The sequence below is a fragment of the Gordionus sp. m RMFG-2023 genome, chromosome 2 (genome assembly GCF_954871325.1).
Source record: "Gordionus sp. m RMFG-2023 chromosome 2, tfGorSpeb1-WG-v2, whole genome shotgun sequence".
Classification (NCBI taxonomy): domain Eukaryota; kingdom Metazoa; phylum Nematomorpha; class Gordioida; order Chordodea; family Parachordodidae; genus Gordionus; species Gordionus sp. m RMFG-2023.
In genome coordinates, this window is record NC_088776.1 from 36,246,824 (window position 1) to 36,262,776 (window position 15,953).

At 28.3% G+C, this 15,953-nt stretch overlaps 1 protein-coding gene across 12 annotated transcripts in view; it reads right to left on the reverse strand.

The window, feature by feature from the left end:
* LOC135925105 (uncharacterized) overlaps positions 1-15,953 on the reverse strand; it is a 62,497-nt gene that overhangs the window by 7,835 nt on the left and 38,709 nt on the right. For 3 of the 12 annotated variants that reach the window (XM_065460283.1, XM_065460284.1, XM_065460282.1), the window contains 2 exons: positions 12,476-12,970; positions 7,399-7,776 (listed from right to left, as the gene is read on the reverse strand). The exons of 1 other annotated variant lie outside the window; for it this stretch is intronic. In XM_065460283.1, coding sequence (XP_065316355.1) covers positions 7,697-7,776; positions 12,476-12,970 — 575 coding nt within the window. In that variant the 3' untranslated portion in view covers positions 7,399-7,696. Of the gene's footprint in view, positions 1-7,396; positions 7,777-12,475; positions 12,971-13,741; positions 14,117-15,953 lie in introns of those variants that run through there. 8 more of the 12 variants (XM_065460288.1, XM_065460285.1, XM_065460287.1 and 5 more) reach the window with 7 other exon arrangements.

Here is a 15,953-nt window from a genome sequence, read left to right on the forward strand (position 1 = left end):
GATACTTCTGTGTGAGAAATACTTTGGTGGGATATCTGTCAATATAAATACTTTGATGCGAGATCAAGATACTAGATACCTTGGCTTTGATAGCGATACTCAGGTGGGTGATCCAAATGGAATCGATCAGAAATACAAATTAGATAAAAAATAAAAAGCATGAGTAATGTGGAGAAAGGAAGGAACCTGAAAAGGTGAAAGCTAAAAAGGAAAAAAAAATCTCAACATAGTATTTCTTACTCTAACAGACACAACCTTTAAAAGTAGTGTCGGAGTTAGGAAAATTCAAAATAAAATTGAACCGGGTTCATAAGGAAATTGAAGGTAAAAATAAAAAAACGATTAATTCATGATATATTTATTCTATATATTATTAATAATTTTGATAGTATTTCTTTATTCAATTAATTTCGTTAGAATAATTAAACTTTTTAAAATTAAATTTTTGTTAAGTACATTGTAATGTATATTACATAGATAAGTATGTGGAATTTGTTAATAGAAAACATATTGTTAATAGTTCTTGTGTTGATGATTTTAGTTTTTGTAAGGTATAACAATAGGAAGAAATACGGCTATAAAAATTGAAAAATTTAATAAGAGTGGAAGATAAGACTCATATAATTACCAACAAATAAGGTGCTATAGTTGTAGTCAGCCGGGTCACATATCGCAACAGTGTAAATTAACCAAAGATTTAAAGTGCGCGAGATGTGGCAAGAATGACCATGTAGCAAAAAATGTCGAGTGAACAATTTTATAGTGAGGTGTAATATATTTTGTCAAGAAGGACACAAAGGTGTAAGAATTGACTAGGAGAAAGAAATTTTAATTTTAATGATAATTTTTTTTGATAATAATAAATTTTTAAATTTTGTTAATTATAAATCATGTGATAATAATAGAAGTAAGATAAAACGAGAGATAGAAAGTAGAAATTTTGAAATATATAGAACAAATAATTCGATTTGTGAAAATGTGCGAAAGATTGAATTAGAAGATTTTTTAAAGAAAAATAGATGCCCCAGAATTAAGATAAAAATTGAGGAAGCAGAAATATGGTTTTTATGATATTGAGTTTAATAGATTTTGACCAGAAGAAGAATTTGTTGTAAAAAAAAATAAGAATCAAAAAATGAGATGATTGTAAAAATTTTGGGTTATTATAGGATAAGGTTGCCTGGAATTAATAAAAATATAACTTTATGGATAACTACGTTAAGGCCGCATTCAAAGTGGGATCCGATCCGACACGATTTAACAGCTGATTGATTTTTAAAATCTGTTTATTAGATCAATTTTTATTAAAAAATATTAATTTTATCTTAAATTCTATCCATGATAATAACCTAAGAAATATTGGTTTTAATAAAGAAAAATAGATTCTCATAAACCGATTTAAATATCGATCAGCTGTTAAATCGTGTCGGATCGGATACCACTGTGAATGCGGCCTAAAGATTGAGCCAATTTTAGGTTGGTGTGACATAAAGACGATAGGTCCTGTTTATAATTGGTGGATTTTTTTTGAAACAGTTTCTGAAATTAATGAGGTAAATAGCGAAATAATAAAGAATGATTTTGATAAAATTAAGTTACCTAGGATAGAAGATAAACAAGATTTAGTTCTCGATAAACTTAGAAATCGAACTCTAGAAATTTTGATTAGATATAGAGACAAGATAGAAGAGAATAATGTATTAAAAGATATAAAGTTAATAGAGGTAACTCCAGTGGAAATCAACAGACAGATAATTGAAAATAAGGTAGAACAGGAAGAGACTGTTGAAAGGAAATTATAACAGGAAATATGCATTATTTTAGATCAGTACAAGGAAGTTTTTAAAGAAGAATTAGGTAATCTAAAAAATGTTGAATTAGATATAAAGTTATTAGAAAACTACCAGGCTAATTTTTGTGGTTTAAGAAAATTACCGTTTTCTTGGATAGAAGAAATTGATAAGAAAAAATGGTTAAAAGAAGATGTAATACGACTAATAGTGCCTAGAGACTGTGCGACACCGTTCCATAATAGCTTAAGGTTATGCATAGATTATAGAATATCGTTAAATCCTTGGATTATCATAGTAAGGTATCCTTTACCGAGAATAGAACATCTATTGAAAAATCTATAAGGAGTGACATTTTTTTCGAAGATAGATTTTTCTAATGCATATTTACAAATTAAGGTGAATGAGAATACAAGTAGAATGTTAACAATTACAAAACATAGAGGGTTGTTTGCATTTTGTCGTTTACCATTTGGGTTGAAAGTATCTGCTCCAATATTTCAAAGAACTATGGCTGCTTTATTTGAAGGAATAGATTAATTAAAGTGCTAGACATAATATTAGAAAATGGTTTAAGAGCTAAAGAGAAATAAAGTATTTAGGACATATGATAAAAGGAAATGAAAATTTCGATTATGTCTCTTAACCTTGTTTCTATGATTTTTTCGTAAAGTTTAAGACAGTGTGACATTAGTTATGCCCCTGTAATTTTGACAATTGTGTGGATCCCCTTTATTTTTGAAGATCGGAACTGGTAGCTCTGCCTCAAATTTTGAGAAGTCTCTTCGTTTCTCAGTATGTTATTAGGAAATTATTCCATCATCTCTTAGTGCTAAGGCCTTCTATTGGAATATCATTTGAACCCCTAGCTTTGATGTTTTTCATATGCTTGAGTCATGTGATTATCTTGTTCTGTTATTGGTTGTATAAGGTTTTGACATGGGAAGTGTTCATCTAGATGTAGTGTATGGAGATTAAAGTTGAGAACCTCCTGAAAATATTCATTATTTCTTTTTCCTTTATTATCAATTTCCCATCTTTATTTTTGATTACTTTCGGAGCTCAGTTTATATCACTAGAATTCTTTTCTCGCTGTTTGGCTAATCTGTATACTTTATTTTGCTCTTCTTTAGTATGTAGTTCTTCATACATGTCATCGCCATAGCTTTGGTCCTAGCCACCGCCTTTGTAGTTATTCTCTTGGATTTTTTGTATCTTGTCTTGTCATCTGGGTTTTGGATTAGTATAGGGCTTTTTTCTCCTGTAAAGTGCTTTGTACCTCTTCATTCCACCACCATAGTTCTTTGTATGATTTGTTGCCTCCTCTTGTCAAGCCTAGTGTTGATTAGGCAGTGTCTATTATGGATGAAAGGTCTGTCTCCATTTTTTCACTGACTTGTGAGGAATCTATTGTTTCAATGTTGGAATTGATTGCAAACATTTAATCTACCCCTTTTGATGCATGGTTCAAGTTTTATCTTTATTTGAGTGAATTTATTTGAGAAGTGTAAATCCATGACTATTAACTTGTATTGCGCAGCAATATCTTCTCCTGGGATGACTTTGCAGTTTATTACATATCTTATCTTCTGCGACAGATAAGCATGTTATCTATCTGGGTTTTTGTGGTCTACACCCTGCTAGTCGCTCGGAGGGAACACCCTAGCTTTCATATTCATATTTTCGTTTGTATCCTTCATTTGTTTATTAGACAATATCCTTAGCACCCGGCTGTCCAAGCCTATCGGTGACCGGGATGTCATCTCTAAGCTCCGAAATTAATCTTACCATATGTCTTAACACATCCGTCAACGAAGAAAAACCTGAAAATATTTTACGGTTCCTTGTCAGGATTGCACCAGGAACCTTCTGTTTCCAATACATCATAACCCACTAGGCGACCCCGGCGATTACGAAAGTGATAAATAAATATTAAAAAAATAACATAAATTTAAATAAAATATTACACCCGAAAGAAGCAACAACCGTAATTTGTTTAGTATAAGCCTATTAATATTATAAAATATAATAATAATAATCTAATTTTTGAAATAGAGGGAAAGGAGGAATGGAAATAATTATCGATTTTAATCTAGAAAAACAATTTCAAAAAAGTTTTAAGAAAAAATAAAAAAGGATTGTAAGAAAAATGGGGAACAATTATTACGCTTATAATGTTGAAATACAAATAAAGTTTATTCTTGTCTTTTAATTAAGTGTTTTAATATATAATGTTATTATCAAGTCAAGTTACTTATAAGATAGAATGAGACGCAAGGTAATTTATTTTATTTTATATATCATACAATAATTTCAACTAATATCAATTTCGCGATTAAAAATATAACAATAAAAAAACTGTAATAATAATATCCCAATATACATTCTTTATACATATATAAAAAAATATAAAAATCGATTTTTTTTTATTCGTAAACAAATATTTCCTTACAATCCGAATAAAAACCCAACTGTAACGCCTTCCTTCTTCCCAGAGGCCAAATTCACCCCTTTACATAATTTGCTCACATATATATATAAAATTAATACACATATATATATATAATATACTAATGAATATATTTTTTTTTATTTAATTAAATATATTTAAAAAAAATTAAGTACTCAACAAAATACAAAAAATATTTTTACGAAGGTCCGTTAATTAACATCTCCTCCCTCTCATTTAAAATTGTCTAGGTCGTTTGAAGATCCTCACTGGGTACAATACCCTAAGTGCCATTTTGAGCCTACCAACTCCTGTCTCCTCAAAACCATTCGCAAATTCGTCCCTTTGTTATTTGTGTTGAGTAATCACCTCAACCCCTTCCTTTTCCGTCATTTTCATCATTGGCCCTTTGTCACCCGACATGAGACTGCCATGATTATCCGGGGCGGGTGCTACCATCTATTATGTCTAATGGTCATCCACGTTGGGGACTGCACCATTCTACTTGAACACGTCACTGATTTATGACTCAGTCCTTACAAGTGAAACACGAAAGATTTAATCCACAGGTTGATAAACTTCTAAAGGATTGCATAGTGCTCTTCCCCAGGCCCTCTATGCAAATTCTTATAATTCTAGTAACTAATATTCAGAATTGTTAAAAGATACTTTTTAAATGGATCTAGATACAGATACATCGTCTAAAATAATATCTAGATACCGATATTTTATTCAAAAATCTATCTAGATACAGATACCACATTTTTATCCTTTAACAACTCTGCTAATATTACATTAATTATACAATACAGTTCAGTAGCGTATCCAGGATTTTCTTATAGGGGGGGAAAATTTTTTGGGGGGGCTTCGCCTCCAAACCCCTTTTACCTGGCCTTCGGCCAGCTTTCCCCCGGCCTTCGGCCGGGTCTTATTTAGCTATTCTATTAAATTATTCATAATTTAATAATAATTATATTTCTATTTTTAACTATTATTTACTAATTCGTGCTTATGGATAGGATATTACAAGCCTCTTTTTTATTATTTCAAGTTACGTATATTATATTTAATAAAGTTTTTTCAAATGTAAAGGTTTTTTTAAATGTAAAGTTAATATAAAGTGTAATGTCATTTTTTTTATAAAATTTGCTTTAAAAACTAGCCTCAGCTTAAATTCTCATACAATATAAGTAGAATATAATTTTTTTATTGAAAATACTAATAGTAGTGTGTTTAAAATATTGACTAGAAAATAATTAAATTAACAAGTTTTTTTAACTTCTTATCAAATACAAGATTTTTAATTATTTCGTTTGTCGTTGGAACCAAATCTCTGTGTATATTTAACAGAGCTAACCCATTTAGCCGAGATTCAGTACTTCGTAAATATGTTTTCAACCTTCTCAAGTTGGAAAAAGTCCTTTCATTCGTAAAGTGTTGTAATAGGCAAACATGCAAGAATATAAAACAACTTCGAAATATTAGGAAATTGAGCCAAGGTTTCTTTACACTGATTGAGCGCATCAATAGCATGCTCAGGTAAAATAGCTTAACGTATAAATATTTATACCACAATTCGAATTCACTGATTAAATTTATTTCAGTATCAATCTCATAGGAATAAAATTTTTCTAAATATTTAATTTTACCAATAGTGGCATTAGAAAATGAAGAAGGATCTTTGGGTAATAAAACTTGAAGATTGCTAAAGACTTGTTTTTTATCTAAAACCCGTACTTTTATTTGCGATAAAAAAGTATCTAAGAATGGGATGAAAATGGATATTTTATAATATTCTTCAGTTTACCCAATATTTATTTTCATCTCAATAATGGCCTAGGTGCTAGACGAAGTTTAATTAGTGTTATATCATAAAATTTAGCCTTCGATTCAACGTCTAGATAAATATTATGAAAATATGTATCTACATTCATTCTTATTGTATCTACCTGTTCATGTATATTTTCCGCAAAATCAATAACCTGAACCAAATCTAAATTTGGTTTTTGTAAATTTCTACAAAGTAGTGAGCTAAAAATAATTTATTGATGCAACTAGCAGCAATGATAAACTCTGATTGATCAATTGAATTCAATAATGATATCGCTGCTGACTACACATTACTTTTTTTCATGCTCAGCCTTATTTATAAATTTTCGTTTGATTTCAATCTCTTTGACTAAATATTTTTCCATTTTATTAATATTTTTGAATAATATGTTGGAAAATTGATATTCAAATATTTGTAAAATTTTGATTGGTGGGGGGGGGGGGTAAAATTTTTATTAGCTTAAAATGATATTTATAAAAATAGTCAAATTTGCGATGGGGGGGGGAATTTCCCCCTTTTTCCCCCCATTGGTTACGCGCCTGATACAGTTTTCACTTTGGACTAAATAAAGAATACCATTTTTTAATCACGGAAAAAAAATTAAATTTTAATATAAACACGTGAAATAAAGTGAGAAAAGTGAAATAAAAAAGTGAGAAAACATGATATGCAAATTCCTATACTACTAGAAAATATTACATTAAATTCAGTTATATCTTTGGATACTACCATTTTGTTAAAACACTTGAAAACAAAATTAAATATTTTTTATATTAAAACGTGAGATAAAGTAAGAAAAGAGTGAGGTGTGAGAAAGTAGACTCAAAATTGTGTAAGCAATAATGAAAATCAATGCCGAATCGTACACTGACAACCTTGTTTGCATCAAACATTTCCAATTCTAGCCTATCGAAATATTCTTTTTCCATATTTTCTTATTAAATAAATATTTAAAAGCTATTTGTCAAATGATATTACTAAAATAATATTTGTATTTAATTGATCAATGTAATTTTTCTGTATGTTTTTTATTATAACTTATAAAAAGGATATATTATGATTAAACTAAAAAATATATAAAATTTAAAAAAAATTGCTCAATGTGAGATTTTATATAAAAAAAAATATATATTTAATTATACGATACAACATTTTATAAAATTTATAAATTATAGTGTTAAAAAGAAAGAAGTATATTTTAGGTAATATTTAAACAAAATTAAATCAGGGTTGCTAACAGCAACTAAGTAATAATACTGTCTTGTAATTTGAATACTGCTTTAATTAAAAAAATTACTAAAGTATAAAATTGAGCATTGTATTTGGTCAATTCTCAGAATCATTACCACCAGTTAAGAAAATTATAACCCAATTTGTAAAAAAAACATTCATAATAAATAAATAAATTCATTTAAAAAACCCTAATATAATATTTCAAATATAATATGAATTTGCTTATGATATCGATTATGAGATCCGATTAATCGCATCACAATATGTGAGCCGAATGGGGTTTAGTTAACATTTATCAAATTTAAAGTATTGGAGGGAAGTGGCGAAAAAGCAATCACTATACAATCTAGTTCTAAATTTAATTTTTGCACCAAAAGACGCAACGCGTCGGATTCAATATTGAATACCGCCCTTTGAAACGTGGGGGCTGACAAGGGTGTAGGTATCAGGAGGTTCTTGATTATTTGATGTTTCTATATGAATTCAATGAATGATAATAATGTAGTATATATATATAAAAAGAGATCACATCGAGTGTTCAAAAAAAAAAGATTAACACTATGTTTTTGAAAAAGGGACACTTATGTGAGTAAAAAAATCTATATGTGCATTTGTGAATTTCCGAAATGATTAACCGGTATAAATATATATGGTTAATTCCAAGAAGATATAAGAGGACCTCCCTCTGATTTTGTTAAAAAATTGTATATTGATAGTGTATTTATGGTCAAAGTGAAAATTTATCAAATTTCAATTCAAATATTTATGGATGTTGTAAAGCTAGCAGTATAGTGTAAAAAGGGAAAGGGGCGGTTGGGGTTAAATTCCTACTCAAAGAAAAGAGGATTGGGTAAAATTTTGTTTTTATAATAATTTTATATTGATATCTAGACGAAAATTACTTTCATTTATTTTAAATTGATAAAACCGTCTCCTTAATTTTATAATTCTATAAAATAATCTCTAAAATTTCTTCTATTTTAAAAAATGTGTGAAAATTTTAAAAATCTAGGAATAACACTACAGGCATATTTCATTTTATTATCAAATTTTCACATAAAAAAATTGGGTAACTAACGGTATCTCGGGGAAATTTTTCATCTTTTTTTATAAATTTATTTTTTATTTATTGTTGTTATTTTTAATTATAGCTTTTTTAAAAGACCATAATTATAATATTATAATGGAATATCTTATTTTTACCGATATCATAAATTGTTATACAAGAACCATAGCTTTTTTAAAAGACCACGAACTTCTAGATAATCACATGTGTTGTAATAATAATATGATAATGGAGAGAAATGCAGCATCTTATAGAGTAAGATGCAAAATATGTACAAGCAGCAATTCTATATGGAAGGGTTTAACAATATATTATTTTTTAAATTTATTTTATTAATTAGGCTCTATATTTGAAAATGTTAATATCCCTGTTAACAAATTTATACATCTAATATATCTTTTTGTGTCCTTGACGTCAATATCCGACAGCCTTCCTTTAATAGAGTTAGCACAATGTACCATTGGAAAATGGTATATATTTGTAAAATTTGTCAATAAGTATTTTTTAGGTATGCTATATTTAGAAAGATTTGCTGCCATACACAGGCAATTAATTTTGACAAAATAGGGGGACCTGGGCATGTGATTGAAATAGATGAATCCCATATTTTTAAAAGGAAAAATAACACAGGGAGGATTCTAAAATCTAATGCCATTTGGGTTGTAGGAGGAATTTCAAGAAATGATGGGAATTTTTTTATTTCTCATACAGAAAAAAGAAATAAAGATACCCTTCTAGGTATAATCAGCAAACATGTCCATACTGATTCAACTATAATGACGGACAAATGGAAGGGGTAATTTAAATATTGATAAATCTTAAAATTTAATATTTGTTAAGTTATAACAATCTAAATGAAAATGGCTATGACCATTACTCAGTGAATCACAGTCAAAATTTTGTAGACCCTAATGATATATCAACCCATACTCAACGCATTGAGCGTTTATGGATGGATCTTAAGGCAGGCATACCCAGAAATGGAAAAAAATCTTCAACTCATTTGTATATATGTCAATACAGTTATTTTCGCAAAATTAAAAATATGTCCAATTTAAATAAATTAATTAAATTTTTAAATGATATAAATATGTATAAAACTATTTTTGTTTTTCCTTAAAATTATATATATCTATATTATCATTGTTTATTGAAATAAATTGGTTAATTATCTAGAATTTGATTGAAAATTTTAAGAAAAAAAATTATATATATAACTATATTATCAGTGTTTATTCAAATAAATTGGTTATTTATCTAGAATTTGATTGAAAATTTCAAGAAAAAATCTTAATTCTCTAGTATATTATGATTATATTTTTATCTTAAATATTTAGTATTTGATTCAAAATTTTTAATTAAATTGAAAATTTTTAGAATGAATTTTAAATAATTAAAAATTTCAAGAAAAAATCTTAATTCTCTAGTATATTATGAATATCTAGTATTATCAATTTTTTTATTTATTAATAAAAAAAATAAATAAAAATTAATAAAAAAAATATTTAAAAAAAAACAATAATATCGAAAATTTCCCCGAGATACCGTTAGTTACCAAAAATTGATAAACGAAACATTTCTCAATCGACTATTTACTTTTTAGTGAAACATACTTATAACTAGTATCACTTTACTAATAGCTGAACATTAGTACTTGAGGGTAAAAAATCATCTATTGTAATCGTTGTCAATATTTTTTTTAATTTAAACTTTCATTTTATTTATTAAATTATATGTTAAAAATAATATATATAAAACATGTAATTTAAGATTTTCATTTATAAAAGATTTCCTATTTAAAAACAATTGTTTTTTATTAAAAAAAAATATTAATTTATAAAAGAACATTTTTTGAACAATTTTTCGAGGAATCATTTTTGTTATGTTTAAGAGTAGGCCATTTTTCTTAAAAATATTTAAATTTTACCCAGCAAAGTAGATTTTAAGTTTTTTTATAAATGTTGATATAATATAATAATATCTATTTTAGAATATTGTTGTTTGTGGATTATTAAATTGATAGTAAGACAAAGATAAGTACAAAATTACGAATATATTATAATTATGATGATAAATTATTTTTATGGCAAAACTAAAATAAATTTTTTTTAAAAAATGATGTTTCTATTATTTTAACTAATTATAAGTCGTTATTTTTCTGGTCTCCGAACCCTGGACCACCTGAACTCCAACCGGGTTCAGAGGTATTTCACTGAAACCAAACCTATTATTTTAGAAGGAGGGTTCACATTCCTAATCATAACTAAGCCATAGATATAGTCTCTTATTTTAAAATGATAAACAGTTGATTTTTTATAATAATAATTTTTTATATATATTTCGTTCTTTGAATCTTGATAGTAATTTTAGAAATTTCCTTGTGCTTCAAATTGTTCAGCTAACTTTAACGGAGATATACATAAGCGGAACACAGTCAAAGACTGTGCAATAGGATCCCCTCTCTCTTGCATAAATCTTGGCTAATCATTGAGGACTAGAATAAATATATTCTAGTGACTTAATAATAGCTTTTCATTTAATATAAAATAATAAATTGTCAAAATCGATACTCTTTTTCCGATCGTTTTTTTTATATTAGCAAATCTTAATCAAGGTACATATATATATAAAAAATTGGGATGGGAATTCTATAGGTTTTTAAGTTATGATTATGTAAAGGAACAAAAATGGCCCAATTTCACACTTCCTAGTTTTTTTATCCTAAAATTTTTTTAATTATTAAAGTTAAAGGCATCAAATTTTGACAAAATAATTCTTCATTGCTTCCCTATGGTCAATGGCATTATTTATAATTTTTTTCAAACCTGCTCTCAAATAATAATTGATTTAAAAATACTTAAATTTTTTTAAGGTACACATTAGGATTCTGAGGATCGATTCACCTCCCTACGGCCCGCTGTAGTATCGTAAATAAAATATTAACATGAACAAACCCGTAACCTATAAAAATAATTAATCTTATTTCCCATTCTTTCTTTCTCCAAATATAAAAATAACTTTAAAAAACAAGAAATTTTAAAAAATTAAGGAGTCAAGCCAAATGTCAGTATTTTAGATGAAATAAACTTGTCTAAATCCTAAAATCAATTCTTTAATTATTTTTAGATCAAAATACAGTGGCGCAACTATAGAAGGGAGAGAGGCAGGAGTGGAATCTACCCCTCCATATGTGAAAATATAATTTTTTGAAAAAATTATCTCTATTCTTGTAAAAATACATTATTTAATACGTATTTTTATGATTTTAAATTATTTGGGCAAAATAATTAAAACAAGTATAAATTTATGCACAACATTATAAAAGGAATAAGATATAAGAATTACTAAAAAAATTTAATTTTTTAGTCCTAAAATAAAATTATTCATTTTATGATTAAAATATTTCTTAAAATATTCTTGTGCAATGATTTTTTTATAGCTATTGGTTTGTTTCAAATCTCTTTCAGTTTTGGTGTTATGAAATAAATATTAAATATTGCTCTTACAATAATAATTTATATAAATAAAATAAATATTTTTAATAAAATTCATTATAGAGTGCTGAATAATCTTGCCAATATTTGACTTTGAATATAGTAATTTAAAAGTTATATAGGATAAGATGCGGTAGTGAGAGTGAAATTGACTTGGGGCGTTTTTGTCCTTTTACATAATCATAACTATAAAACCGGTAGAATCTTAATTCAATTGTTTAAATATGTGCCTATCTAAGATCTACTTACATATAAAAAAAAGCAGTGTAAAAAGTACAGATTTCCTTTAATATGTATTTCCAGTTTTTAACTTCTGTTATTTACCTTATTTTCTTTGGCTAATTATTTTTATACAAAATTAAAGAGCTATATTAATAAAATATATTTGAATGAATATGCTAGCTCAAAAACCCCAGAGATATTAAAATATACCATTTTGAGGGCCCATATTTCGGAACCTGAGTGAACCTGAAATCTAAAATTTTATATCTTTCTTAATTAAAGTACTATTAATATACAGCATTTCAACAAAAACTATCTGAGGGGATCACGCCAAAAATCACGATTTGTTGATTTGTCGTGGAATTCACTATATATAAACTTAATAGAAACCTTTATTACTATACAGATTTTCTATCTTCTCTTCGATACAATTTTCCTCTTTGTGTCTTCCTCCATCAGGACCACTGAGAAGTATAATATCTTGCCGGCCTTTTAGATCATCAACAAATCCTTTATCATTTTTATTAATTAGTTCGTCTATAACTTTAACTTTCAAATGCTCGTCATTCGAATTAGTATCTTTAATATTTTTAACGGCCTTACACATTTCTCGCTCTATGGCAGTAGCTTTACAGACGGCCCTGTAATGGTCCGTTCTTATTTTGAGATAAATGAGCCTGTTAGATGCAGGTCCCGAGCCTACCTGATTTGATTCGTATAGGGGAATGACAGTGAAATCGGGAATGAAATGATGATTCTCTGGAGATAGAATTTTTTTACTTTTGTGATAATGATCTTCCTCGTTATTCCTGTGGCTTGAATATAGAGAGTGAGGATCGTCAACAAAACGAGTTGATTTCTTGGATTTATTATTTAAGAGTTGATCTTAGGAAAAAAAACGATTAATGTATAGAAAAGGAAAGTATCTTAAAAATAATGAAGGATTAGTAATTTGATATATAATTTTTCAGATAATTCGAGAAGAATAGAAAAAATTCGGTCGATATCAATGATAATAAAAATAATAATTATCAAAAAATATGCCAGTCAAAATAGTTCACTCAAACCATTATTAATTGTTGTTATAATTTTTCTGGGATTATCAATATAAAAAATTAGTGTTGTCAGAAACTTTGATTTAGCCAATTTAAAAAAAACGAAATAAATCAAGATCTTAACCAAAAAATATTATATAAACCGTGAAATTTAAAAAAAGGAAGACCAAACCTTTAAGCCATCTATATGAAAGATTTTGAGGATTAGGTTATAAAAAAATTTTGCTAAAATTTGGATTTATTCCGTTTTCTAAAAATTGCAAAATTAACAAATATTTTTGCCGAGATATGGTTAACTAAATTAAGTGGTATGAATATGAATGGTGTTTGAAATGATCAAATGTAAATATATTTTTAAACTAGTTTATAAAAAAAATAATTATATTTTCTTTTTATTTCGTTATTCAAATTAAATATTTTAACGAACAATTATTTTTCTTCAAACTTCGCTTTTTAACTTATATTTTATTTAACTTTTTTTGTAAAATTTTATCCTAACCATATTCAATTTTGCTCATTATTAGTATGTATATATATCGAAAAGATCTTTTTATTTTGAGTTGTTTAAAAATATTATAACTTATGTTATTTTATAATAAAAGTTAAATTAAACCTTTTCGCTGCGTCTCTCACTTATTTTAAATGGTAAATTATTCCATTCGTATTTGATTGAATAAGCTTATCGCCGGGGTAGCCTAGTGAGTTATGACGTATGCTTGGAAACAGAAGGTCCCAGGTTCAATCCTGGTAAGGAACATAAAAATTTTCAGGTTTTTCTTCGATGATTGATGTGTAAAGACATATGGTTAGACGAATTTCGGAGCTTAGAGATGGCACCCCGGTCACCGACAGGCTTGGACAGCCGGGTGCTAAGGATACTTGTCCAATAAACAAAAATGAAGGAAACAAATGAAAATATTTAATATGAAAGCTAGGGCGTTCCCTCCAAGCGAAGCGCAGGGTGTAGAACTCCATCCTGTGAAAAGTAAAATAAAGGTCAAAGCAAAGAAGACAAGATTAGCAAGTTTGAATATTGGGACATTTAAAGGTAAAACGAGAGAATTGGCATCAACGTTGAACAAGAGAAAAGTTGATATAGCGTGCATACAAGAGACGAAATGGAAAGGTCAGAAGACTTTAATGATTGGAGATGGGTATAAATTGTATTATAATGGAATGTTAGCAACAGAAACAGTGTCGGCATCATCCTCAGTCAATACCTAACCTCCTCAGTGGTAGAAGTCAAAAGGATCTCTGATAGACTAATGAAAATAAAACTCTGCATTGGTCAATCTACACATCCGTTTGGTATATGCTCCTTAAACGGGTTGCAAAGAAGAAGAGAAAGATGACTTTAGAGTTATCCTTGATGAAGCTGTAATGGAAATCCCTAAGGATGACCTAGTCATAATAGGTGGAGACTTAAATGCGCATGTGGGAAAAGCAAGAGACAGCTACAAAAGGCATCATGGTGGTTTTGGATATGGAGAAAGAAATGATGAAGGAGAGCATGTACTGAAATTTGTGCAAGCCTTCGACCTTGCCTTAATCACCTACTATAAGAAAAAGGACAGTTATTTAATAACATATAAAAGTGGTACAATGAAAACCCAGATAGATTACATGATCTCTCGCAGAAGATTAAAGGATGTAATAGACTGCAAAGTCATCCCAGGAGAAGATATTGCCGCGCAACACAAGCTACTAGTCATGGATTTACACATCACATATAAATCCACTCAAAACTAGATAAAACTTGAACCATGCATCAAATGGGGTAGATTAAAATCAATGACAGATGCCTTTGCAATCAATGCAAACATTGAAACAATAGATTCCTCACAAGTCAGTGAAAAAATGTGGACAGAACTTTCATCCAGATTAATAGAAACTGCCAAATCGACATTAGGCTTGACAAGGGGAGGCAACAAATCATACAAAGAACGGTGGTGGAATGAAGAGGTACAACAAACCATTATACAGGAGAAAAAAGCCCTATATACAATATGGTACAAATCCAAAAACCCAGATGACAAGACAAATTACAGGCGGTGGCTAGGTCCAAAGCTAAAATAAAATATACAGATTAGCCAAACAGCGAGAAAAGAATTCTAGAGATTTAAACGGAGCTCCTAAAGTAATCAAAAATAAAGATGGGAAATTAATAATAAAGGAAAAAGAAATAATGAATAGATGGAAAGAATATTTTCAGGAGCTTCTCAACATACTACATCTAGATGAACACTCCCCATGTCAAAACCTTCCAATAACAGAACAAGAAATAATCACATGCTTTAAGTATATGAAAAACAACAAAGCTAGGGGTCCAGATGATATTCCAATAGAAAGCCTTAAAGCACTAGGAGATGATGGAATACATCTCCTCACAAATCTGTACAATAAAATACTAGGAAATGAAGAGATTCTTCAAAAATAAAGTATCTTCAAAAAAGATCCACACAATTGTCAAAATTACAGGGGTAAACTCTACGAAAAAATTATAAAAAAAGGTTAAATAGGAGAGACTCAGTTTGAATTTATGCTTGGAAGATCACCAATTGATGCAATCCACGCAATAAGGCAAATGAGTGAAAAATACAGGTAAAAGAACAAAAAACTACACATGGACTTTCTCGATCTAGAAATGGCCTTCGATAGAGTCCCAAGAAAACTTATCTGGTGGGCGTTAGGCCACAAAAAGGTTCCCGAAAAATATATAAGAATAATACATATGTATATGGGCCATACAACAATGGTCCGTAGCACAACAGGTACTTCAACAGGCTTCACAATAGCCGAGGTAGTTCATCAAG